The 25,499-nt window shown below is 40.1% G+C and overlaps 1 protein-coding gene and 1 non-coding gene across 10 annotated transcripts; both read right to left on the reverse strand.

The window, feature by feature from the left end:
- Positions 1 to 323: 323 nt before the first annotated feature.
- PALB2 (partner and localizer of BRCA2) lies at positions 324 to 25,478 on the reverse strand. Of its 9 annotated transcripts, none has more exons than XM_073887977.1 (13): positions 25,272 to 25,469; positions 23,477 to 23,536; positions 23,238 to 23,340; positions 19,630 to 21,111; positions 16,173 to 16,984; positions 15,757 to 15,828; positions 13,282 to 13,551; positions 11,422 to 11,507; positions 10,667 to 10,828; positions 9,517 to 9,633; positions 5,526 to 5,613; positions 2,661 to 2,809; positions 324 to 806 (listed from the first exon to the last, which is right to left on the reverse strand). In XM_073887977.1, the coding sequence occupies exons 1-13, from the start codon at positions 25,317 to 25,319 to the stop codon at positions 599 to 601; spliced, it is 3,657 nt and encodes a 1,218-aa protein (XP_073744078.1). In that variant the 5' UTR covers positions 25,320 to 25,469; the 3' UTR covers positions 324 to 598. The 9 variants fall into 9 exon arrangements, with proteins under 9 accessions (XP_073744078.1, XP_073744079.1, XP_073744080.1 ...); XM_073887978.1 differs by having other exon boundaries at positions 19,648 to 21,111; positions 25,272 to 25,467; XM_073887979.1 differs by having other exon boundaries at positions 13,390 to 13,551; positions 25,272 to 25,466.
- Positions 11,235 to 11,307, reverse strand: TRNAK-UUU (transfer RNA lysine (anticodon UUU)). The gene has a single exon. It is a non-coding gene; the product is annotated as a tRNA-Lys (tRNA).
- Positions 25,479 to 25,499: the final 21 nt, after the last annotated feature.

Here is a 25,499-nt window from a genome sequence, read left to right on the forward strand (position 1 = left end):
GTATCATAGGGAAATAATGAAGTTAGCAAAACCCATGCTAGTGAACATTGTAAAAGAGAAGTAACAGAGGGGTGCCTGTTTCTCCCTCCCCCACTCCCCATGCTTGTGTTCCCTTTCTCGCTGTGTCTCTCTCTGTCAACTAAATAAGTAAAATCTTAAAAAAAAAAATAGCATAAAAAGTATATTGCATGTTAGTATCCTAAGTTAACTGAAATTTACTTATTATGCAAGCATCACTGACTAAATATTCTAGTTGTAAAATAACTAGTTGTTCTGAAAATGATCTTATAAAAGGATAGGAAAAAAATAAGCCAAGCAAAATGTATCAAAATAAATATTTATTCATATCTGAAGCTTTATGTACACTTTTAAAAGCAAATGTGCAGACGTGAGGAATTACAAAAATCAACCTAAAATCCTTTCTCCCAAAGTAAGTCTAAATGAACATTCAAAATCAGTGGTGCCACTACCATCAGAATAAAAAATGTCTGAATGAATACAAGTAATTATTTTAAATGTCACCCAGATATTCTTTACAGTTACAACTCTAAAAAGTACTAACTGGTCAAAAAATCCAGAACACTGTGTTTTCATCTTATTAGTAGCGGTATACAAATATATTTCCATCTTTTTGTCCAGCCAGCAAATGAGAATCTATACCTGACCATTTAACAAAAGACCAATGCTGGTCAGAGACAGGTGGGAGGAGAGCAGTACAATGATCTAGAAGTAAGTCCCAAATGGCAATCGTTCCAGAAGTCAGTACTGAGGCCGCAAAATGATCTTTCACGTCTCCTTCCAGGAACCTAATTATCAAGCAGAGAAGAACCCACTGAAATCACATATTGAAAGAATTTTTTTTTTTTGTTAAGCCAAAATCATGCTCCCTAAAGCAACCATAGGAACAAAAATACCTGTACATATGATGCCTATTATTTGCCACCCCAGGATTCCACAAACTGGCCAAACTCAGTCCACCTCAGTGTCTTTGCTCTTGCTCTGCCCTCCCTTTAGCAGACGCTAGCTTAGCATGCCTGGGATTTTGTCATCTTTCAGGCCTGTCATCTCTGTAGAAAGGTCAGACCCAATCTCCCGTCTACAGAAGTGTACTCATGTACTCTGTTCCCCATCGCATTACCTGTTTTCTTTTCACTTGTGAGATTATCCTATTTCCATATTTGGTGGGTCTCTCTCCTACCAAATGTAAACATCACAAAGCAGAAACCTGGTTGTCTTTTTAAGACAGGGGCTCTGCAGTCAGCAGCCTGAGTTTGAATTCTAACAAAGCAAGAGCTGTGTGACCCTGAGCAAGTTCCTCAACTTCATCAGTGAAAAGGGCATATGATAGGAGTTGATATAAAAAGCTCAGCACAGTATCTAATATACCGGAAGTGCTTAAATTAGTTGTTATTCCTCACTGCTACACCCCCAGCACCTTGGAGAGGGCCTGGGACCATGGTCAACCCTCAGGGAATATTCTGAGTGACCTGAAAGATATTTTTTATCCTGGGCTCCCACCCAACTTTGTGTGGCTGACTCCTAACCCATCTTTTGAAACTCCGTAAAGTTGTCCCTGACAGTCTGTCCCAGCCCTCCACTGTCAGTTAAGGTACCCCTCCATCCTTTGTGCTCGCAAACACTGCAAGCCTCGTGGCATTTTGCACACTGAGCAGTAATCTCTAGTTTTCTCCTATTTCTACAAGATGAGAAACAGTAGTGCCCTCTACTATCTACTATGGGCACCAGATAGGTTCCAAGGCTTGATAAATGAATGGGTTTGAAGAGTGATGAAGGAAATGCTTGATCGAGTAGTTCTCTATATCCTCAATTTCTGGGCCAGTGACTACAGTTCTCTCTTCAAATCCAAAGAAACAGGTTCTATATGTAAGCATGTACTGCAGATGATTGTTACGACGTTCCTGTTGAGCTAAGAACATTTGCAGAAATGCCACCACTGGCTAAGTGCATAGGGAGAGAGGCTGTCTTTGCACAAGACTCAAAGCAACACAAAAACATGCACTGTACCTATCAAGGTTCCTTATCTTTGTAAACTGTTAAAGCTACACTTTGTGATCTTGATCTACTAGATCTATTTTTCAGTCTTTGCTGCTAATTTCAAACGATAATAAAGGTGATCTCTGGAAATGACACGTTCAGATGTTGCTGTGAAGAGCTTTAGATAACTCAGAGAACCCCTGGGATGCCAATAACTGTATCACTGATAAGTGGATTTTCTCATCAGTCAACAAATATCAATCCCTTACATGATGGAGACTCAGTCCGTTTTCAAAGGAAAAGATGCCTTCCTAAAGTTAACACTTAAAACTTTCTTAATTTAGGTTTAATGAAAAGGACATTTTTGTAGAGAATACTAATTACTGTTTGTATTCAAAATGGTTTTGTTATGGGAAAAAACAGGGTTTGAATACACATAAAATACCTATCCCACTCCGTACTGGTGGGGATCAGCATGTAGGGAATCTGGGATTTGCCTCAGATCTACTAAGCTTTATACTTCTTCCTGCTTCTTAACATTCTTACAATGCTCTGCAGTACTGCATGTTTTCCATTCATCTAAGTGACACAAAAGTATCTGGTTTTTGTATTTGCACAAGTGTCTTCCAAAATGTCACACTCAGTGAAGAGCAGCACACACTTGCCTTCCAGCCTGCCCTTGAGGAAGACAGTAGAGCACCACGCCCACACTCAGGCTTGTCTTAGGATTAATCACGATCAGCTGAAATACAGGGCTTCCCAGTGGTTCACTCTCTTTGGCACAAGGATGGCTCAGAACAACAAACAGAAGCCCCTAATTTAAGAGAAAAATTAATAACCAAATAAATCAGCAAGAGGGAAAAGAAAGGGTTGGCAGAGACAAAACCAAAGAATTACAAGAATGATCAATAGTCTCTTAAGTATGCAAGATTTAATCACTAGCTCATATTTTTTTCCGGGCAAAAAAACTGTTGAGATGATCATGGAGCGGGACTTCTGGCATCTCTAGCACAGGGCACAGCCAGCCTTGCAGGTGGGAACCTAGCGGCCCTGTTAACTTCCTCCACCTTAGATACAACTAACATCTCATGTCATCCATTTGGGAAAACGCAGTCATAGGGAAAGAGGGCATATAAACATGCAGAGGGAGTCGTCACACTACAGATATTCACTGATAAGTTGGTTTTTGAAAACTCAGAACACATTTTCCCATAAAAATCATCCTGTAAGTGGTGACTGGATTTTTAGGCCAGTCTGCAGATAGCCTATTTGCACTTACAGAGTAAGAGTGACCAAAAAGAGACACCATCGGGGCGCCTGGGTGGCTCAGTCGTTAAGTGTCTGCCTTCGGCTCAGGTCATGATCTCAGGGTCCTGGGATCGAGCCCCACATCGGGCTCCCTGCTTGGTGGGAGGCTTGCTTCTCCCTCTCCCACTCCCCCTGCTTGTGTTCCCTCTCTCGCTGTATCTCTCTCTGTCAAATAAATAAATAAAAATCTTAAAAAAAAAAAAAAGAGAGAGACACCATCATCTATGGTTGTCCTCGTAGGAAAATGTGTTACAGATCTCTCCTGGCTTTCAAATGACATGTTCTCATAATAACATTATGGTGTGTGGACACATACATATCACACAGACGTGTATGATATTGAAAGTAATTCTCTTTGGGGGTAAAATGGGGAAAATTAATTATAGAACCATATTAGGATTAGTAACATTCATTTCTACCTTGTACATTTCTAGAATGACTGCATTTTTATAATGAGAATGAATTACTTTTATAATTAGAAACCTGAGTCAAGAAAAGGCTCGATGCCATATACTTAACTAGGGTTTGGCAAATGATGGCCTGCAAGCCAAATCTGGCTCAGTGCTCATCTCTGTCTGACCCATGGGCTAAGAATGGTTTCTGCATGTTGAAATGGCAGGAAAAAAGAAGAAAAATATTTTGTGATGCATGAAAAAAATCATAAGAAATTCAAGTTATGGAATGTTTTATTGTCCAAAAAGGTTTACCGGGAACATGGCCACACCCATGTGTCTTCATTTTGTCTACGGCAGACTTGGTGCCACTGAGGCAGGGCAGCTGCAACAAAGACCATGTGGCCTGCAGACCTGAAGATATTTACCTTCTGGTCTTTTTTTTTTAACCACGTGGTCTTTTTTTTTTTTTTTACAAAGTCTGCCAATCCCTGCACTAAAATATTAGCTTATTTCCAGAGGTTGGCTTCATGGAGAACTTTTACGTACTATCTCATACATTTCTACGTTAAATGTTTGATGATCAGGTAGGTATTAATGTTGTAATAACAAAGATATGAAGTCATTTTAAATGCCTGGTACGGAAATGTAATAATTCCAGAGATGAAACCAACCCTCTTATTTTAAAGATGAAAAAAGTTAGGGCGCCTGGGTGGCTCAGTTGGTTAAGCGACTGCCTTCAGCTCAGGTCATGATCCTGGAGTCTGGGGATCGAGTCCCACCTCGGGCTCCCTGCTCAGCAGGGGGTCTGCTTCTCCCTCTGACCCTCTTCCCTCTCATGCTCTCTCTCATTATCTCTCTCTCAAATAAATAAATAAATAAATCTTAAAAAAAAAAAAAAAAGTTAGCCACAGGGGCACCTCAGTGGCACAGTCGGTTAGGCGCCCGACTCTTGGTTTCAGCTCAGGTCGCAATCTCAGAGATTGAGCCCCATGTCAGGCTCCGTGCTCAGCATGGAGTCTGCTTAAGTTTTTCTCTCCCTCTCTTTGCCCCTCCACACCTCCTACTCTCTCTCTCAAATAAATAAATCGTAAAAAAAAAATAAAAGAAAGAAAAAAGTTAGCCAAAAGATAATGTGACAGATTATCTAAGATCACACAACTTCTGAGTTCAATTCTACAGATCCTAGGGAAAGGTGTGTCCTCTGCATTCCAAGCCTGGGGTGCTGATGTGCACAGGGCTGCCCCTGAGGCTGGGCAAGTTAGTTTCCATACAAGCGTGGAGCCACCTGTTACACTGCCTTTGCTTGTGGCTCAACGGTTGGTACTTAAGAATTACCCCTCACTCCTGGGAAGCTGCCTTCAGCCTGTTCAGATGTCCATACTAGACCGTAAGCTACATCTACTAACACAATGGCTGAGAAGCTGTGTTCATGTCTATGTGAGAACACTAAAGCCTAAGGGACATACATGTCTGGGACCATTTAAACACCCTCTCTGAGGGCATTCAGTCACATCATACATCATTTATTGGCAATGTGGTTGGGAGACAAGTTTGGTAACAGGCATGATATTTCTTGGTACAAATTCACAGCTAGATATAAATGTTGTTCTTAGGACATACAGCCAGAAAATTTACCAAGCTGTCACATTATACCAATACTGATTTTCATCCAGGAATTTCAAGCAAGGACAAACACTGTTAGCCAATTTTGAACGAAACAGGCAACAGAAAGGGTCTGTTAATTACCTCTTACTAAGCTACCGCTCTTACTCAGTGAGACCAATAGCAACACACAGTAGACAAAAGCGATCCCAATAGATTACTTACCATTTCAGAATACGCTTTGTGACAGACTGAAGCTTGGTAGGAATCACCAATGTGCATCTTTTTCAGGAGCTGTCCAGTTTTTAAATTCCTTAGACACCAAAAATGAATAAACTGATAACATTCTTCCAGCAAACTGGTTTTTACATAATATTCTCTTATTTATCACAGCATCCTTTAGGAGGTGACCAAGGGAGAAACTAAGGGACATGGTACCTTAGTTTTGTTTAGTTACAGATTTAGCTAAAAATAAGGACTATTGATTAACATTGCCAGTAGTTTAACTTGACAGTTCAGCCTTAGATTGAATCTGCTATGTTACTAGAAATAAATCTCTCCAAACTCCATGAGAAAAGTTTTCCCTTATCTCATTTGACTAGGTATTGAAATCAGGCACCCGGTATGGCTCTTGCATTATGCTTTTGTCACACTTCTTATTATGCCTAAATTTTCTATGGAAGACAATGGTCAGGAAACCAAATTTGGTTAGATAGGAGACTATACCTAAAACAGGTTTATAATTCTATCTCTAGACCTAGACCAAGATAATGAAGAGAAATAGGAAGACAAAGGTGGGGTAAAAAATGAAAGAGAGAAGGAGGGTGAATTTAAAGGAGAAAAGTCTGTTGGAACCACTCCTTGGCATTATTGAGCATTTGTGATGTTGATAATTGCTCTATCCTGGGATGCTACTGATGAAAAACCTTCAAGATAAGAGTCCACATTCTTTTTCGTGGTATTTATTATCCTCATGAATCTAGTGCTGCAATACTACATTACTCACTGCTCCCCCCACTATGCATATTCCTGGCTCTGCACCTTTGCTCAAGCTAGCCTCCCAACGCCCTCCCCATTACTGACCAATTCCCATTCCTGTTACCCACCAATGCCCTTCCATTCCTTCACAGCCTCGATTATGTCCTGCCTCCTCCCAGTGGCAGCTCAATCTAGACTCTCTTGCTTCTCCCAGTCTGCACCAACCCACAGAAATCTCCTCTCCTCCACTTCCCTACAGTACTGTCCATATGCCTCATTTTTAATTTAATATATACTGTAACAGGGTGTAATGTATTCATTCAACAAACACATCCAAACTTTCTGTGGAGCAGGTTCTGTGTATAAAAACTGAAGAAGGAAAACTAAATGCTCGTGTGCATATGCAAGGTTTTCCTCGCTGGGAACAACAATGGGTTTATCCCCTACAGAGGTTAGTACATGCTCTATATTTAGTAACTGCTCTTTCCCCAAGTCCCAAAGCACTCTGTCTGAATTTCTCTCACTTTGACCTTGTCTGAATTGTAAGGGAATTGTATTGGAATCGTACACTTTGAATTGTAAAGCAATCTTATTTACTTACTAGACTTTAGAGGCCTTGGAATGAGGATTCATATCTACATCTCTCATAGAAAGCGGTATTTAAGTAGAAACTCAGTATCTATTAAATGATTGAAAGATGAGTGCTCAGTTAATATAGCTTGACTAAGATTAAACATTGAGACCTTCAGCAAGAGGTTCTAAAAGCGCCACTTGAACCTTGAGTATAACATGAATCGCTTTAGACATTTAACACATCAGCAGTTAAATAGGGAAGGTGACCAACTAGTATGTGTAAATATAAAAGTATACAGAACCCAAAAGGCAAATGATAGCTTTTGATAGACAATATGATCTATACATCTTTAAGTACCCTAAACACAGAGCTAAGGCAGGCACTGAGAATAGACAGAAGATATATACCTATCTTCAAAGACTTCCATGATACAAATTAGCCTATGCTAAGTTAAAAATAAGGGCAATATTTAAAAACTTAAAAAAAAGTAAGGGAAATATGAATTCAGAGAGGGTAATGTCAGTGAAGGCTGAGGTATTACAACAGAGCTCAAGGCAGCTACGGGGCTGAAGATACTGCTTACACTCATACTTAAGCTTAGAAGCTAAGTAGAGAGGTCTCTCCCTAACCTCAAATTCTGTTGTGATCCATTATATGTTAATGCCAAAGGATTACTATCAGAAAAAAGGGAGAACTGAAGGATGGGAAGAAAACTGGGAGCTAAGGACTATGGACTGACTGGAGAGAAATTTTTTCCCCAAAGTGTTGGGGAAAGGGAAGCTGAAGAAAGCAAACAAGTATGGGTTTTATTTCTTGGGAAGAACAGGGAGGGTGGGAGAAAGGATGTTGTTAATACAGTAATAGTATAAAAGAAGATCTGGATGTGGGATATTGATTGATGGCAAGGAGACCAATTACTAGATTAATAGTCCAGGAACCAAATAATGAAGGTCCAGACTATTGAAATAGCAGAAAGAATAGAAAAGACAACTTTTGTAAAGAATATTGTCCTCAAATAAGACCTCCATGCACAAACTCTGAGCAAAGTGCCAGAAGTGGAAATCTGCTGCTTTAGACGGTAAACAGGGTCTCCTGGCAGATTAGAACATGGTCAAATTTCAGAGGCTCCCTGGTGGGGAGGGGATAAAGATTCTCGCAAGGACCATGCTTTCCTGGTTTATTACTAGAGGGTTAGGGTTGGACAGGGCAGAAGAGGTAGGGTAGCAAGGACATTAATATCACAACTTCCTCTTACCAAGAGCCATCCTGGCCCTAAGGAATCAGTTAAAGGAGAGGGCTTCTGGGAAAACAAAACAAAACCCAACTTATACTCCTAATACAAATTAACTTTAAAAGTGCCTTTGGTTGGGTATGTTTCTCCCTGGGTCAGGAAAGAGAGGTGGCTGGAGACTCCATGACTCTGGTCTTTCTATTACAAATTAATTTGGTTCCTCTAAACACATATATTTTATAATTTTGGATTGTATTCTAGACATTAAGAACGTGTCACATAAACTCTGGATTCTGTTAGATTCCTCTGAAGAATACTGATTGTTTTCCCCTAGTGAACAGTTAATTTGCCTCAACTAAAATTCCAAATGCTGAAAACCCAATTCAGTTCTTTATGCCTTACCTGGGCTGCTTTGAGTCTGCCCTGGGCACATGTAGTTTAAAGGCCAGCCAGATTACTAGGTAAATATTGGAGCCAGAATTTGAGGCTCATTCTCTGGCTCTCTCTTTTTGGGGATTTCTCTCCCTACTTTCTAGCTACTGTGGTCACCCTGAACTCTGTCCTTTGTTCTTTAAGCCAGTAGGACAGAAGGTTTTCTATCAGGCTTTCAGTCTCCCAGTGCACAGACTAGGGCTAGCCTTCTAGCTAAAAGCCATAGGAATAGGAAACTTGCCCGCTGATATTTCCTGTTGAACCCTCTCCAGTATCTTTCTTCTTTTTCTCACTCCCCAGTGCCTTTAGTTGTTTTTTATACTTTGTTCAGAGTTTATACTTATTTGAGGTAAGAGAGTTGGCCTGATAAAAGCCATTAACCAGAAGCAGAAACAATTGTACCTTTCTGACAAGAGTAAAATTTCATTTATTTTAAAATAGTCTACTCAGACTGATCTTTTTCACAATGTCTGAATTAATATGTTGTTCTTGAGACAAGTATATGTCTTCTGACAGTAAAAAACAAACAAACAAAAACACAATCTTTTTTATTTTTTAAAGTAGGCTCCATACTGGGCGTGGAGCCCAAAGTGGGGCTTGAACTCATGACCCTGAGATCAAGACCTGAGCTGAGATCAAGAGTTGGGTGCTTAGGGGCACCCGGGTGGCTCAGTCGTTAAGCGTCTGCCTTCGGCTCAGGTCATGATCCCAGGGTCCTGGGGTCGAGCCCCATGTCGGGCTCCCTGCTCAGCGGGAAGCCTGCTTCTCCCTCTCCCGCTCCCCCTGCTTGTGTTCCCTCTCTTGCTGTGTCTCTCTCTATCAAATAAATAAATAAAATCTTAAAAAAAAAAAAAAAGAGTTGGGCGCTTAACCGATTGAGCCACCCAGGTGCCCCAAAACACAATTATATTTATAGAGTCTCTTATCTAATATTAACAACCCTGTGAAATTATAGGTATATTAACAGATGAGGAAATGGAGGACCTCGAGAGAAAGCTTACCAAATAACAATGTTGTTCATCATAGTGGTACCAAGCAGAGCTTCCTGCATCCCTTGGACCTGGGCAAAAGTTAGTACAGTCTCTTCAGGGGACATCAAAAATTGTTTTTCTTTGCTTCTGCATTTAAAACAGTATTAAAAATCAGCACTTTGTACCAAAGCAGTTTCTAAGCAGCCCTTGTACATATTACTGAACTATGCATAATACACACTAATCTAATACCAAAAAAAATTTCAACTATAAAACGTGTATTCTAAACTTTCTACAATGAACATATATTACTTTCATATTACCTACCTGGATATATTCGCAAGCACCTCAAATTCATCATATCCAAAATTAAACTTGCCAGCTCTCAGTTTAAACCTTGTGTTTCTTTCTGCATTTCTATCTCAGCAAATTGTACCACTGTCTACCCAGTGACAAACACAGAAACCTGGACATTACTCTCTTTCCTTTCTCTCTACCTACTCAGTCAGCAAGCCCTAATGATTTTAGTCTCTTTCTCAAATCTGTCTGCTTCTCCTCGTCTCCATTAATACTTTGCTAATTTAAGCAAGCAATTATTTGTCTCTTGCCTAGATTACTACAACGGGTCAGGAATAAATAAGACAAACAAAGTCCATACCCTGTGTTATTACAAAAGACAGATAAATAACTACAATAAAGTGTAACAAGCATATAAGAGACATAGAAGATGCTATGAGTTCCATTTTCAACATGTTGAATCTGAAGTACCCACAAGATGTCTAATAGATAGGCAGGTCTAGAGGCTGAGAAAGAGCTCAGAGCTAGAAATATACATTTGCAAGAGTCAGCATCTAGATGGTAATTGGAGCAAAGGAAACCAAGTGCGGAACAAGAAAAGAGTCTAGGATCCTGAGACATTTGTGATATTTAAGGCGTAGACACAGATTTCAAAGAAGACTGAAGAAAGAATAAACTACGTTTGCTGAGCCTCTCCACTCCACTGCCTTCCCTCCTGCTAAATCGAGCTTCCCCTTCTCTAAACTGCTTTCATGATACAGCCTAGTGTTGAGGCAGAACCTGGTATACAACACCTACAGCCCAGAAAAACAAGAGGCTAGTGATCTTTCTCTGAAAGCCCGGGATAAAAGCATTCTTTAATAAATAAAACCAACCATCTTACCCTCCATCTTCTGCAAATGTCATGATTTCTACTTGTTGGTCACAAAGGGTCCCACTGCTACTGACTAGCCTCCTCTCTGTCAGGCCAAGCACAGCTTTTATATTTCCAGAACTCAGTAGTACTTGCTTTTCACGTTTACCATCAGAGGAACAAAGTAACGCCCTAAAACCAAGTATAAAGGAAAATGTGGAGAAGTCAGAAGTAAGCCTTCAATATGAAAGGACTAAGGTCCAATTTATTTTTATTTATTATTATTTTTTTAGAAAGGGGGGAAAAAGCAAAGGGAGAAGAAGGGAGAATCTTAAGCAGGCTCCACGCCCAGCGCAGAGCCCAATGCAGGGTTTGATCTCATGATTCTGAGATCATGACCTGAGCTGAAATCAAGAGTCAGAACTTAACCAACTAAGCCACCCAGGCGCCCTGAAGTTTCAATTTTAAATGGAAACTTCAGTCAGGGATATCATTCCATTGACAGGGTTTGTTTTTGTTTTTGTTTTTTTAAAAATCTCTTGTGGATCTAAATTTAGATTTTTTTTTTTTTTACGATTTTATTTTTAAATAATCTCTATACCCAACATGGGGCTTGAACCCACAACCCTGAGATCAAAAGTTGCATGCTCTACCGACTGAGCCAGCCAGGTGTCCCTAAATTAAGATTCTAAAATTCAAGCCTAGGTTATAACTTGCACTCAAAACAAGCTGACAGAGACAAAGAGAAAGAGAAAAGAAAAAACTACTCCTTGAGAATTATATACCTGATTTCTCTGATTTCCAAATTTCCCAAAGCCACACACACGAGATTACAAACATCAGGCACTGGAACTATCTGTAATACTGGAACCTAAATAAAATAAAAAAAGCCAAAAATTATACTTGGTTGTTCCATTTTTAATTAATCTAATTTTCCAAATTTTGTCACATTTCTCTTCTATTCTCACTGCATCAGGATAGTTTCAAATATCAAACAAATATGAGAAAGTTCAGCAGGCACCCTCTTTCTATAAGCTGTAAATCTAAATAAACTTATGCAAAACCGTGTGTATAGTAGCATTTAATACAATCTACACTTCTAACAATAAAGGAATAATTAAATAAATTCTGCCATGTGGACAAATGGAACATTGTGCAGCCACTTAAAGTAAGTTTACTCAGGGCACCTGGGTGGCTCAGTCGTTAAGCGTCTGCCTTCGGCTCAGGTCATGAGCCCAGGGTCCTGGGATCGAGCCCCACGTCAGGCTCCCTGCTCCGCGGGAAGCCTGCTTCTCCCTCTCCCACTCCCGCTGCTTGTGTTCCCTCTCTTGCTGTGTCTCTCTGTCAAATAAATAAAATCTTAAAAAAAAAAGTTTACTCAAGGGGCACCTGGGTGGCTCAGTTGGTTAAGTGTCTGCCTTCGGCTCAGGTTCTTGGAATCAAGCCCCCTGTAGAGCTCTCTGCTCAGCAGGGAGCCTGCTTCTCTCTCTCTGCCCCTCCCCCCTTTTTTTTCTCTCTCTCTCTCTCAAAAGAAAATCTTAAAATAAGTTTATTCACATAAATAAATATTTATTTATTTTTTAAAAAACATTTTATTTATTTATTCCTTGCTCCTGCAAGAGCAGGAACACAAGCAGGGGGAGTGGGAGAGGGAGAAGCAGGCTTCCCGCTGAGCAGGCAACCCGATGTGGGACTCGATCCCAGGACCCTGGGATCATGACCTGAGCCGAAGGCAGACGCTTAACGACTGAGCCACCCAGGTGCCCATAAATAAATATTTATTGAGCACTACTATGCAAAGCATGGTGCCAGAAGCTGTGGATATACTGGAGAACAATGAAATTTGCTAAGAGTAGATCATAAGCATTCTCACCAAAAAACAAAAAAAAAAAGCAAACAAAAAACCCCCCAAAACTATGTGAGCTGATACATGCTTTTTTGTTGTTTATTTTTATTTATTTAGAGAAAGAGAGGGAGAGTACGTGGGGTGGGGAGGGGCAGAGACAGAGTGAGAATCCAAGCAGATTGTGCTGAATGCAGACCCTGATATCACAGCCTGAGCTGAAACCAAGAGTCGGGCACTTAACCGACTGCACCACCCAGGCGTCCCAAGCTGATGCAGGTTAATGAACTTGACTATGGGAGTCCTTTCAGAGTGTATAAAATATAAATCATCACATTATACACCTTAAATACAATTCTGCCAATCATACTTCCATAAAGGTAAAAAAATAAATTCAAAATAGAGTATGAAGTCTATACAGAAACATGGAAAATGTTCATAGGTTGAGAAAAGGCAGATTTAAAAATTTTAAGCACACCAGGATTGCAAGCATGTAAGATACGTATGAAGGTGGACAAGGACTAGAAGAAAATACATAAAGAAAAGAAGCAGGAACAATGCTTTGGTGAGGGGTAAGGAACACGGGTATCAGCAAGTTTAGAGTCAGAAAAGACACAAAATTCCAAGCTTCTCCAACACATCCGGCATAAAAATCCCTTTCTCAAAAAACGTGATAAAATAAACAAAGCACAAGGTTCATTGTAGTCTACATGGTGTACACGGTGGGTATATGGTGCTTACTGTACAACTTTTCTCTCTGTTTGAAAATTTTCATAATGAAATGGTGGGAAGCATGACTCACCTCAGTTCTGTCTTGTGTGGTCGTGGGTCCCATTTTCGGTAGTTGCCCATCTACATTACTATGTAAATGCTTGTAAAGACCGCTCTCAGCTCTAAGATTCTGACTTACCTCTGTGAAGTGCCAGGAATAAAGTTTTTCCCATTGCCAAGTATTGAGAGGTTTCCAAAGAGAAACTACGTATTCACAGGCAGTTATGATACATGGCTCTTTGAAACCTGCTCTTTCCCACCACATGGCACTCACATCCACAGAACAGGAACCGGAAGGGTTCTGAAATAACAGCAATAACAGTTACATTAAGGCGATATTTGGGGTCTGTTTCTGAAAAGAATACGTATGAAAAGTGTTGGGTCATAAAGATTAAACACCAAGTAAAACGTAATTAAAGTTTTCTATAGGTCAAAAGAAAGAGCGGGGGCCTGGCTGGCTTAGTTGGTGGAACATGTGACTCTTGATCTCAGAGTTTTAAGTTCAAGCCCCACGTTGGGTGTAGGGATTACTCAAAAATAAAATCTTAAAAAAAAATTTATGTACTAAAAAAATTGCCCCCACACACTTCTATCATGATAGATCTAAAAATGTATAGGGTGTAGCTCCAGAATGGAACAGATGCAGATTTAATCACAAAATATAGCCCATAAGAACTTGCCCATTTGGAAATGAAACATCCTGATGAACCGCCCATGGGTTGAAGAGGGAATAAAACTGAAACAACATACTACAGTTGACTCTTGAACAACGTGGGGGTTGGGCACACCGACTTCCTACATACTCAAAAATCTGCATGTAACTTTTGACTTCCCCAAAACTTAACTACTAATAGCTTACTACTGACAGGAAGCCTTACTGATAACATAAACGGTCAATCAACACATGTTTGGCATGTTATATGTATTATATACTATATAATAAAGTATAGAGAAAAGAAAATGTTATAAAGAAAATCATAAGGTAGAGAATATACATTTATAATTCTGTACTGTGTTTACTGAAAAAGAAAAAGGCTGCGTGTAAGTGGGCCTCTGCAGTTCAAACCCATGTTGTTCAAGAGTCAACTGTATTTCCAAATGAATAAGGAGAAAACCGTGTATCCAAACACACAGAGCATGGCCAAAGTAGTTATTGCCAAAAGAAATTTATAATCATAAAAGCACTGATTCAAAAAACCAAAAAAATAAAAAATAAAATAGAGTAAGAAAACAGCTCAAGAAGTTAGTAAAAGGGTAAGAAAGTAAGCACAATGAAAAACAGAAGCAACTGTTTAGGGTAAAAACAGAAATAAATCAAACAAGAAACCAAAAAACCTAATTAGCAATCAATACAACCAAAAACTAGGTTTTTGGGGGAGACCCACAGAATGGAAAATCTCTTAAGTTTGATGCAGGCAAAAAATACTTGAGAAAATGGGGACGAGGGGGAGAGAAGTGTAACTGAATACACACAGACAAAAAACCTTATTAGAATAATAACTTTTTTACCTACAAATTAGAAAAATACAAATGAAATGGTTGATTCTTTAAGACATGAGGTTATTAAAACGATTCAAGAACAGGCTTGACCATTACTATGTATCTTTTATACAAAAGGAATCTGGGGCTCAGAGGGTAAACACTTTGTCCAAGGTCACACAGCCAGTAGCTGGCAGAAAGTTTATGTGGGTTTCAAGCTCTTTCTTTTACAACCAATTGTTCCCAGCTGGGAGGGGTTTTGCAACCTTTCCCTGGTGGGTATCTAGCAATACCTGCAGACATTTTGGGTTATCATAACTGGGGGCAGGGTGCTATTGGCTCTAGCAGGTAGAGGCAGGGTTGCTGCTAAATGTCCTACAATGCACAGGACAGCCCCTGCAACAAAGAATTATCCAGCCCACGATGTCCAGAGTGCAGAGATTGGGAAACCGTGCTCTGTACCACGCTACTTCAAGCACCATGTACAAGAAGTTAATTAGGACACAGGTCCAATCCACTTCTTGGGATTTACTAAAATAGCATTAACAGAATACTGTAACTTATATTTCTCAGAAATATTATATCACATAGCATATGAAAAATTAGCCATTCACTATAATCTAGAACTGCTACCCATTTTCTTATAAATCACCATTTCCTTCTAGAAACACTACACCATTTGGAAAGGAGGGTCATGAATGACTTTCTCCCTGTCAAAAATGCCTGGTTTAAATTTAGATACAAAGTTGAGTTACCTAGCTTACCTTGTTAGATACAAAGTTGAGTTACCTAGCTTACGTTGTTCTTGGCAATGAATGGCTTGACATATAAACTTCTGGAGAAGATCTCAAAACATAAATACAGCTAAATATTGTGAAAAACAAAGAATTTAAATGTTTTTCTGAATCTGTTTCACCAAGTTTAAGTGTTAAATTACGAATCAAATTCTTCCCAATATTCCTAGCAGTTCATTAACTTTTTTTACATGTAAGACACAAGACACATTATAAGGGAACAGTCTTCTGACCTTTAACTTTGAAACCAATTGAAGGTGGCCTGGGTTTAAGCCATCATAAGCAGGAAGGTCAGTTACTTCAGTCTGTGGAAATAAAAGTCACACCGTTAATCTAGGCTTTATAGATGTCTGCCTGCATTGCTCATTCATCCTCATGTCTACTTGATATGTATTATTTTCTCTGACACAGCAGCCAAACTCCATATGCACCTGCTTCCTTAATAACAAAGGGAATTTTATTTTAAAAATACGTTAATTTTGACTTCCCCCAAGTGAACTTAATGGTTACAGTGAAGTCGTATCAAAGAGACATGTTAAATTATTCTTAAACACTGAGAAGCCAACGTGTAAGAAAGTCACATGCTGTCCAAATTCACTAGGATATTTCATTCCTTCTTAAAAAATCTCACCAGGGAAGCCGACTGTACCTGTTCGGTGGACTGTTTCCATGACTCCGGGTGTGGATTTCCACACAGCTGACTGTCTTTGAGAGGGACTGACTCAGAGGGAAGAGGTGTTGCCTGGGGACCAGAATCACAGTCACAGGAAGGCTGTCCTTCCCTCCCTGACACAACAAGGCTGCAATCTGATTTTGACGGGCTGGCCCAACCGTTGCGTTGTTTCTGATCACTGTCTTTTAAGTGAGGAAGCTGGGGTGTAGAGCAAGTTGGCCCAACAGCCTCTGCACACACTTTTTCACAGTGAGCTTGGGAGCCAAAAGCTGGAGTAGTGCCTAAGGTGGGGAAAGCATGCGAGCACACATCTGCTGTGGGCCCGTTTTTATCCTCGGGGGCACCAGTATTTAAAGGCGTGAAAAGTAATATGGATGAAGAAAGGCCCTTCTGAGACCGGCTTGTTAGGTTTGACGTTTTAGGTTGTGCTTTTCCCGGGAGAACAAGAATTTCCTCTTCCAAGTCCTCCGTTTCAATATCGATTTGTTGAGGAGTCAGTTCTTCCAAAATGCTACAGTTTCCCTCCTTAAGGTGCATCTGTCCATACATGCTTGATACAAAAGGCTCAACTGGTTTTTCTGAACAGGACTTCAGTTTTTCAAGCTTAAGAGGTCCAAAGACTTCATCAGGTAACTGAAAGTCTGTGGTTTTGAGAAAAGATGACAGTTGCTTTAAACTTAGCAATTCATTCTCCTGAAATGAAGCCCTGAATGCAGCAGAATCCAAAGCTAGATAAGCATTATTTCTGGAAGGAAGGGAGTCCTCTTTTTGACAATGATCTTCCTTCCCTAAAATAGAAAGGAACAACAGTAACAACAAATATCCAATACCCAACAGAGTGTGAGCGTCTAAACGCCAAGGCAGTGCAAAATATTCATTACTCTTCCCATCCAGGACTCTGAAACCTCAGTGCATGGTTCAAAAGCCAGGCATAGGGTGGTGGCTAACTAGCAGTACCAAAACAGTATGGTGCTGACCGCATTAGCTGGGAGAAGGAAGACCAGTATCTAGTCCCAGCTCTGCGACTGATCTACTGTTACCTCTTCCCTGGTCTCTCCTAAGGGAACTAAACTAAGAATCTCTAAAGTCCTTTCTGCTCTTAAAAGAACTATGATTCCAACCATCAAACATGATTCCAACAGGCTCCCAGAGCACAGTTTACAAAATGCTGGTTCGTCTGACTGAAGAAAACTCAAGTCCCCTTTTCAAGCAGAGCAATTTACTACTCTTACAGCAACTGGTATTCTACGTGATTCAAAATGTAGGCAAGTTGGCCCAACCGCCTCTGTAGACACTTTGTCACAGCATGCTTGGGTGTCAGAAGCTGGAGTAGTGCCCAAGATGGGGAAAGCTGCATCCATCAACTGATAAATGAATAAACGGTGGCACATACATACAGCGGGTATCATTCAGCCATAAAAAAAGGATGAGGTACAGATACGTGCTGCAACATGGATGAATCTCGAAAATAAACTAAGGGAAAGCAGCCAGACACAAAAAGTCACATATTGTATTAATTCCTTTAATATGCAATATCCAAAACAAGTAAACCCATAAGCTAGAATACATATTGGTGGTTGCCAGGGGCTGGGGGCGGGGGAGGAAATGGGGAGGAACTGCTTAAGGGACATGGGGTTTCCTTCTGGAGTGATGAACATGTTTTGGAACTAGGCAGGGGTCCTGGTGGCACAACCCTGTGAATATACTAAATGCCAGTAAATTATTCACTTGCTTCGAGATGGTTAATTTTATGTAATGTGAAGGTCACCTCAAGAAAAAAAAATGTTTAATGTAGCAGCAGGATACTAAAATCACCACAGATTATTTCAAAGTACACAAGAAAGTGTTTCTAGTTTATTACTAGATTGCCCCACATTCTGATTGCTTTGTATTCTTGTTGGCTTAAAGATGACAATAAAAAAAGTCATAATGATTATGGTCTTTTAAATTTTTTTTTTTAGAATTTTTTTTTTAACTTATTCATTCGAGACACAGAGATAGAGAATATGAGCAGGGGGAGAAGCAGGCCCCCCGCTGAGCAGGAAGCTTGCTACGGGGCTCGATCCCAGGACCCTGGGACCATGACCTGAGCTGAAGGCAGATGCTTAACAACTGAGCCACCCAGGTGCCCCGGTCTTTTAATTAAAAATTAATTAATTAGAGCCCATAGGCCAAAGTCTGTGTCCAAATGCTATAGAACAGTCAGCAACCTGTTTTTGTAAATAAAGTTTTAATTGGAACACATTCATATATTGTCTGTGGCTACCTTCCCACTATACTTGACTAGCTGTGATGGAGCACAAAGACTATATTAACTATTTGGACCTTTACAGTAAGAAAGTTTGCTGATGTCTAATACAGAACCAGAGTGAATTATCTAGAGTAAATGAATAAAAATATTTAAATTGTACCATTTGCTATCCTCCAAAATCTTGTGTCCCACAGGCCTGAGAGAGCCTATAGTAGATATGTTTTTTTTTTTAAAGATTTTTTTTTTTTTACCCAAAAAAGTTGCTCAGACGTACTGCATTTTACTACATAGTTATTCCTTTTCTTTTTTTTAAGATTTTTATTTTTGGGCACCTGGGTGGCTCAGTGGTTAAGCAACTGCCTTCGGCTCAGGTCAAGGTCCCAGGGTCCTGGAATCGAGCCCCTCATCGGGCTTCCTGCTCAGCAGTAGGCCTGCTTCTCCCTCCCCCACTCCTCCTGCTTGTGTTCCTGCTCTCGCTGTCTCTGTCAAATAAATAAATAAAATCTTAAAAAAAAAAAAGATTTTTAGGTAATCTCTACACCCAACGTGAGGCTCAAACTCACAGCTCTGAGATCAAGAGTCTCATGCTCTATGGACTAAGCCAGCCAGGTGCCCCTACACAGTCATTCCTAAGAGAGTTTGTTAGTGGACTCACACGCTGACACACATTTCACGTTTTACCTCAAAAACACTTCCTCTGTAGGTCATAAAACTTTCTCTATGGATAGGTTGTGTTGTATGAATAAATACTAATTTAGGTGAGTATCTAATATATTTTCCTTTTCAATATCAACTTTTCAACCACATTCGTAGATTCTGGTACCACATAGCCAGGTTTGAGTCCTGGCTCTGTCACCTGAATGAATTAATCACTTTAGTCTCCTTGTGCCTTAGTTTCCTGTAGGTCTGTAAAGTGAGGCTAAAAATAGATTCTACCTCATATAGGCTTGCTGTGATGATTCAAGGAGTTAATATCTGCACAACATTTAGAAAGTAGTAGGCACAGGGCACCTGGGTGGCTCAGTCAGTTAAGCATCCGACTCTTGGCTTTGGCTCAGGTCATGATCTCAGGGTCCTCCCTCTGCTACCCCCCCCATTCTCCCTCTCATAAATTAAAAAAAAAAAAAAGTACCAGGCACATAGTAAGTATTGGCTACCATCATCAACCGTACCTTGATTTACCTTTAATTCTCTTCTTACCATGACTAATTGCTTTTTCATTCTCATCTTTGTGTAGGGTGACTTCTTCCTTGGATCTATTAACACCTGCTGTGCCAGGAGTTGGCAAAAGTAGTTCATGATGATCCAATACAGGCGGGGAGACTGACTTTCTTTTTCCTCCGTGTCTTCTACCAGATGGCTGCGTAACTGCCTTCCTGGGAAGGTTATCTTTAGTGGGCCCGGTGGGAGAGTTGACTTCAGTTAACGAGAGACCTTTCTGACGTGTTCTTGAACTTGGTTGTCCTATGCATGTGTCAGATGTTCTAATTTCACTCTGGTCAGTTTCTTCACTGCAAAGGTTTAAATTTTTAGTTGCTTCCTTATTTTTATTTTTAAACCCTTTCTTTCTGACACCCAAATGACTGTGAATTACAGCCTCCAGGGCTACCTTCCTCTGGCAATTTGACATGCGTCGTGTCGTTCTAACATAATATTCTGCGGGAAATAGAAGGCCTTCGAGCATTGTACAAGAATGTGTTTGATTTTCTGCAGAAGCAGGAGAGATTACTTCTGGGCTAAGACTCTTAGATTGACTTACAACCTCATTTTCCTGAAGACTTTCATTTCTACCATCAGGAGTGTTATGGAGAGATGTTAAAGACTTCTCTGTGTGATTCTGTCCTTTTAAGTTTTGGTTTTCACTGGCTGATAAGTTATCATAAGTGAGTTTATTTATAGAGTATGAATTATCTGCCTCTAAGTCAGGACTTCTAGGCAGCTGGCCACTTGCACTTACAGCTTTGTTTACCTCTGGGTTATCTGTACAGACCGTCATTTTTTTGCCTTGTGCCTCTAGGTCTACCGGTGAAGCAGGGTTAATATTTTTCAGATTGTGAGTAGTGAGTTCACAGTCACCTTTAGGAGGCTTATGTTCAAGGTGCGGACCGCTACTGCTATTTGACAGAGTAAATGAAGCAAGCGTAGGCATCCTGGGGAAATTATTTCCTCTTACAAGTGCATCGACACCTCTTTGTGGTTTGGCAGTTGGTGGAATTAATACACCTCTTGCATTAGTTTCTGTCGCTGGTGCTGGAGAACCAGGGATGTCAGATGTAGAACTTGAAAGACAAGTTCTTTCATTTACAGGTGTTCTAGGATTTTCTCTATTGATTTCCTCCTGTTCCTTTAGTCTTTTTCCAGAAAGTATGAGTGAATCCGCATCCAAGAAAGATTCTCTTGCCTGTGCAGTGTATGTTCTCTTCTGCTGCTTTTTTCTTCTCCCTGGCAGCTCACTCTGCCTTTTCTCAGAGCCACTGGCCTGGTAGGGAAAATGTTCTTGGCTATCACCTGTTCTTTGTATATGTAATTCCTCCACAGGGCCATGTCCAGGGTTGAAGGACTCAGGCTCAAAGTCAAGTGTGATAGGTGTTTTTTCTCCAGTTTCTTCATCCAGATGGGTGTTGATTTGTAATGTGTCACAAGGAGATACTTTATTTTTAGGTTCTGAGAAAAAAAATATATAATTAAATAATTTCCTTTTAAATGAAGCAAAAAATATCCCATTATTTATTTTTAAATATTATATAAAAATACTATTTATATGAAAGAGTCAATGGTATTTCATTCAGGCAGATCAAAGTTCAAATTTTTAATATTCTAATACACTTATAATTTTAAGTAAATGTAAAAAACAGAATTATGCTGGAAAAAATGATTTTAAACTAAAAGATAATTTATTCTTTATTGCAATCATCTTTGTTTTTTTCTCCAGCTTTACTGAGGTACAATTGACAAATAAAATTGTACATATTTAAGTTATACAATGAGATGTTTTCATATAGGTATACACTGTGAAATATTACCACAATCAAGCTAATTAAAATATCCATCATTTTTGGGTGGCGCAGTCGGTTAAGCATCTGACTCCTGATGTTCACTCAGGTCATGATCTCAGGGTGTAGGATCAAGCCCTGTGTCAGGCTCAGTGCTCAGTGGAAGTCTGCTTGGGATTCTCTCCCTCTCACTCTGCCCCTCATCCCCACACTCTCTCTCTCTCTCAAATAGATAGATCTTAAAATATATATATAATATATATATATATACATCATTTCACATAGTTATGATTTTGTGTGTGTACGTGTGTGGAGGGGACACTTAAGATCAGTTCTAGCAAATTTCAAGTATATGACACAGTATTATTAACTACTATTTCCATGCTGTAATCAAAGCTGCAGGACTTATTCATTCTGTATAACTGAAACTCTGTACCCTTTGAACAACACCTTATTCATTCTGTATAACTGAAACTCTGTACCCTTTGAACAACACCTTCCCATTCCCCCTACCATCTCACCTAATTTTTTATTTCATGTCCTTTTTTTTTTGCTCAAGTAATTTTAATAACCTCCAATTTTGTGATTATAAATACCTATTAACATGAGTAATGATCATTATTTTTTAGAATACTTCTGGCCAGACTTTTTTCTCTGTACATATATAAATGCTTATTTTTTTAAAAAATCATCTTTCCAATATTTACACAATAAATATAATTTCTAAAAGTTGAGAGGGGAAAGAGCAACTAAACAAACAATCCAACCAAAAGAATAGTTCACCGCTCACAGGATGGGAAAAATCTTTACAACGTATCTGATAAGGATCTAATAGCTAGAATATATTAAGAACACTTACAACTCAACAATAAAAAGGCAAATAACCTAATTAAAATATTGGCAAAGGACTTGAATAGATATTTCTCTGAATAAGATATACAAGTGGCCAATAAGCACATGAAAAGATGCTCAATATCATTAGTCACTAGGATGTGCAAATCAAAGCCATAATTAGATACCACTTCACATCCACCAGGATGGTTATAATTTTAAAAATGGAAAATGACAAGTACTGGTGAGGATGTGCAGAAACTGGAACCCTTGCGCATCGTGGTAGGAACGTAAAGTGGTACTGATGTTGCAGGAAACAGTTTGGCAGATTCTCAAAAGGTTAAAGAGAGAACCACCATATGACCCAGCACTTCTACTTCTAGGTATAATCCCAAAAGAACCGAAAACATACATCCCAACAAACACTTGCATATGAATGTTCATAGCAGCATAATGGCCAAAATTCATAACTAAAAAGTAGAAACAACCCAAATGTCCATCAACTGATGAATGGATATATAAATTGTGGTACATCTATCCAATGGAATTGTATTCAGCTGCACAAAGAAGTGAAGTACTGATGCATGCTTGGATGTAAGTACAGAGGGATGACTGTTGAAGACATGATGCTAAGTGAAAGAAGTCAATCACAAAAGATCACATATTATATGGCTCCATTCATATGGAATGTCCAGAATAGGTAAATCCACAGAGGCAGAAAGTAGATTAGTGGTTTCCAGGGTTTGGCGGTAAGATGGGTACAGGGTGGTAAAAATTCTGGAATTAGATGATGATGGTTTGCACAATATTATGAGTATACAATGAACCACTGAATTATATATATATACACTTTAAAAAGACTCTATTGCTTGTTCTATCTTTTGGTTATAAAAAAAAAAAAACCACAACCAAATACACCTGGAAAATGAATAATAAAGCAAGCATAAGTAAATGGCCTAGCTTTACCTGAGTGGTTTAGCTGTGGTGAAATTTCCTGCTGGAGCAAGCAATCATGTTCTTCCACTGTTTTTTTAATAGAATTCTTAACCTTCTCAGCTCTTTGGGCACGCTAGAGAAAACAAAAGCAGCTCAAGGAACAAATTTAAGAAAAAGAAGTATTTTTTTAAAGCTTTATTATTACGAAGAATTGTTTGTATATAGTTCATCCTACAATACCTCAGTTTGAGAGAGTAAGATTCACTCACCTGAAGGCGGGCCAGTGTCTTGCTGTATTCCCTTTTCAAGAATGCTAATTTTTCCTTCAACTAGAAGAAGAAAAACAGCAAACAATACTGAGTAGGTAGAAAGGAAAAGTCAGAGAGAGTGGACACAGTGCCTGTCAGACCCAAATAAGCAGTGCTTAGCAGGTCCCTCAGCAATAGACAGAGGAGGGAGTAGCAGGTGCCCACACTACTTTCAGTTCTCACAAAGCACCAAGCTCTCCAATACCTAAGCACATTTACCTAAACTGTTCCTACCACCTGGAGCATTTCCTCCCCAACTCATTTTGCTAAGTCCTACTGATTCCTCAAGCCTCAACTTACATTTTATTCCGCCAGGGTAGACTTCTAGGTCTTTCCTGAAATCCAGGTGGTACATTCCACCTCTCCACTGTGCTTCCTTTATCACAATACTTATTATATACTATGCTGTCTATTTCCTTCTGTTTCCCTCCATTGTGAGATCCCTTAAGGTAGCCGGAGCTGTCATCCTCAGACATTCATCAAACAAATGAATCTCTTGTCAGTTAATAGTCCAGGTATCTGTAGTCCCTGGAACAATAACTGATAACCACTCTAAATTATGGTCTCAGATGCTAGAACTAGAGTTGTCAAGCTTACACACAAGTTAGGGCTACTGATAATTAACAAGAAAACAAATACCCAGACAAGATGATATCACATGGTAATCAATACCCAGATCAACAGGGAGATGTGAGTGCCTGAGCTACTTTAGGTAGGGTGGCCAGAGAGGCATTTCTGAGGACTTTCTTTCGAGCCCAGACCTGAAGGAGGAAGGAGCTAGCTTTGGGAAGATCAGACGGAAAGCAATTTGTCCAAGATCACACAATTTATCAATGGCATGATCCAAACCCAGGTAGTTGAATTCTACAATCTGTGCTCTTAATCTCTATGCTAGTTTGCTTCTCACAGGGTCGGTCCTCTTTATCACCAACCTTATCAACATTTAAGAACTATCTTGTTGACTTGTAAATGACCTATCTCACCCTCGCGGAAAGGTAGGCTGGGATAAGAGGACTGATGAGCTAATGTGAATGAGGAGTCTAGCACGATGCCTGGAACAGCCAGCACAGATACGTTCAGGCTAACATCATCAGCAGGAGCACAAGGTGGTATGGGTAAGGACTGGTCAGAGCAGCACTGCTGTAGAAGCAAAAGCTGGAAACAACCTAAAGTCTCTCAGCAGAGTAATGGCTAATGAAAAGATGGCACTTCCATAATACATAACGCTATAGAGAACTTTAAAAAAGTAACGTAGGTTAACATGAAATAACATGGATGAAACCTGGAGAAGTAAAATGTAAGTTGCAGAACCATTCAGCTCATACTATTTGTGAACAAAAAATACACACTACTTTTTGGTAGTTAGGGAATATAACCACAACCTTCCAAATCCCCCACCTCCGTCCACTACACACACATACACGCGCGAAAAGATCTGAAGCATCAAGCTGTTTAGAGATCTACTTAAGGGAGCGGGTGGGAGAAGCCAAGATTGAAAAGACTGTGTGGGGGTGGGGAGAATGTCAAAGGGCACTTTGGCTTTATCCAGAATTTTACGTTTCTAATTTATGCATCACTGCTGTAAGAAAACTTGTTCTTTAAATGCCTCCACATGAGCACAGGACCCTTCATATTTTCATTCCCGGTGCCCGCTGAGTCCAAAGAGCGTAGGTCAGAGGTCACTGCCGACCCCGGACGGTAAAATCCGAGGCAAGGAGTCAGTTCCGAGTCAACCCTTCCCGCACACCCAGGGCACCTTTTCCTTCTCCTCACAGCTGAGGGGCTTCCCGGGAGGCTCTTCCATCGGGCTGGCGGCCGAACGGAAGGAGCGGCCGTCGCCGGCCCCGGGCCTGCGCACACGAAGGCCCCGGCTGGCCCTGGGTCCCGGAGGCGCCCAGGAAAGAAACCCGGCGCCCGGGATACCCCCGGCGCGCCACAAGCTTGCACATGCGGGAACCGCGCGCCGTCTCCTCCGGCCAATCAC

Source organism: Callorhinus ursinus, unplaced genomic scaffold (assembly GCF_003265705.2).
Source record: "Callorhinus ursinus isolate GAN/ISIS: 27379988/994484 unplaced genomic scaffold, GSC_fseal_2.0 scaffold85, whole genome shotgun sequence".
In the NCBI taxonomy this organism is placed as follows: domain Eukaryota; kingdom Metazoa; phylum Chordata; class Mammalia; order Carnivora; family Otariidae; genus Callorhinus; species Callorhinus ursinus.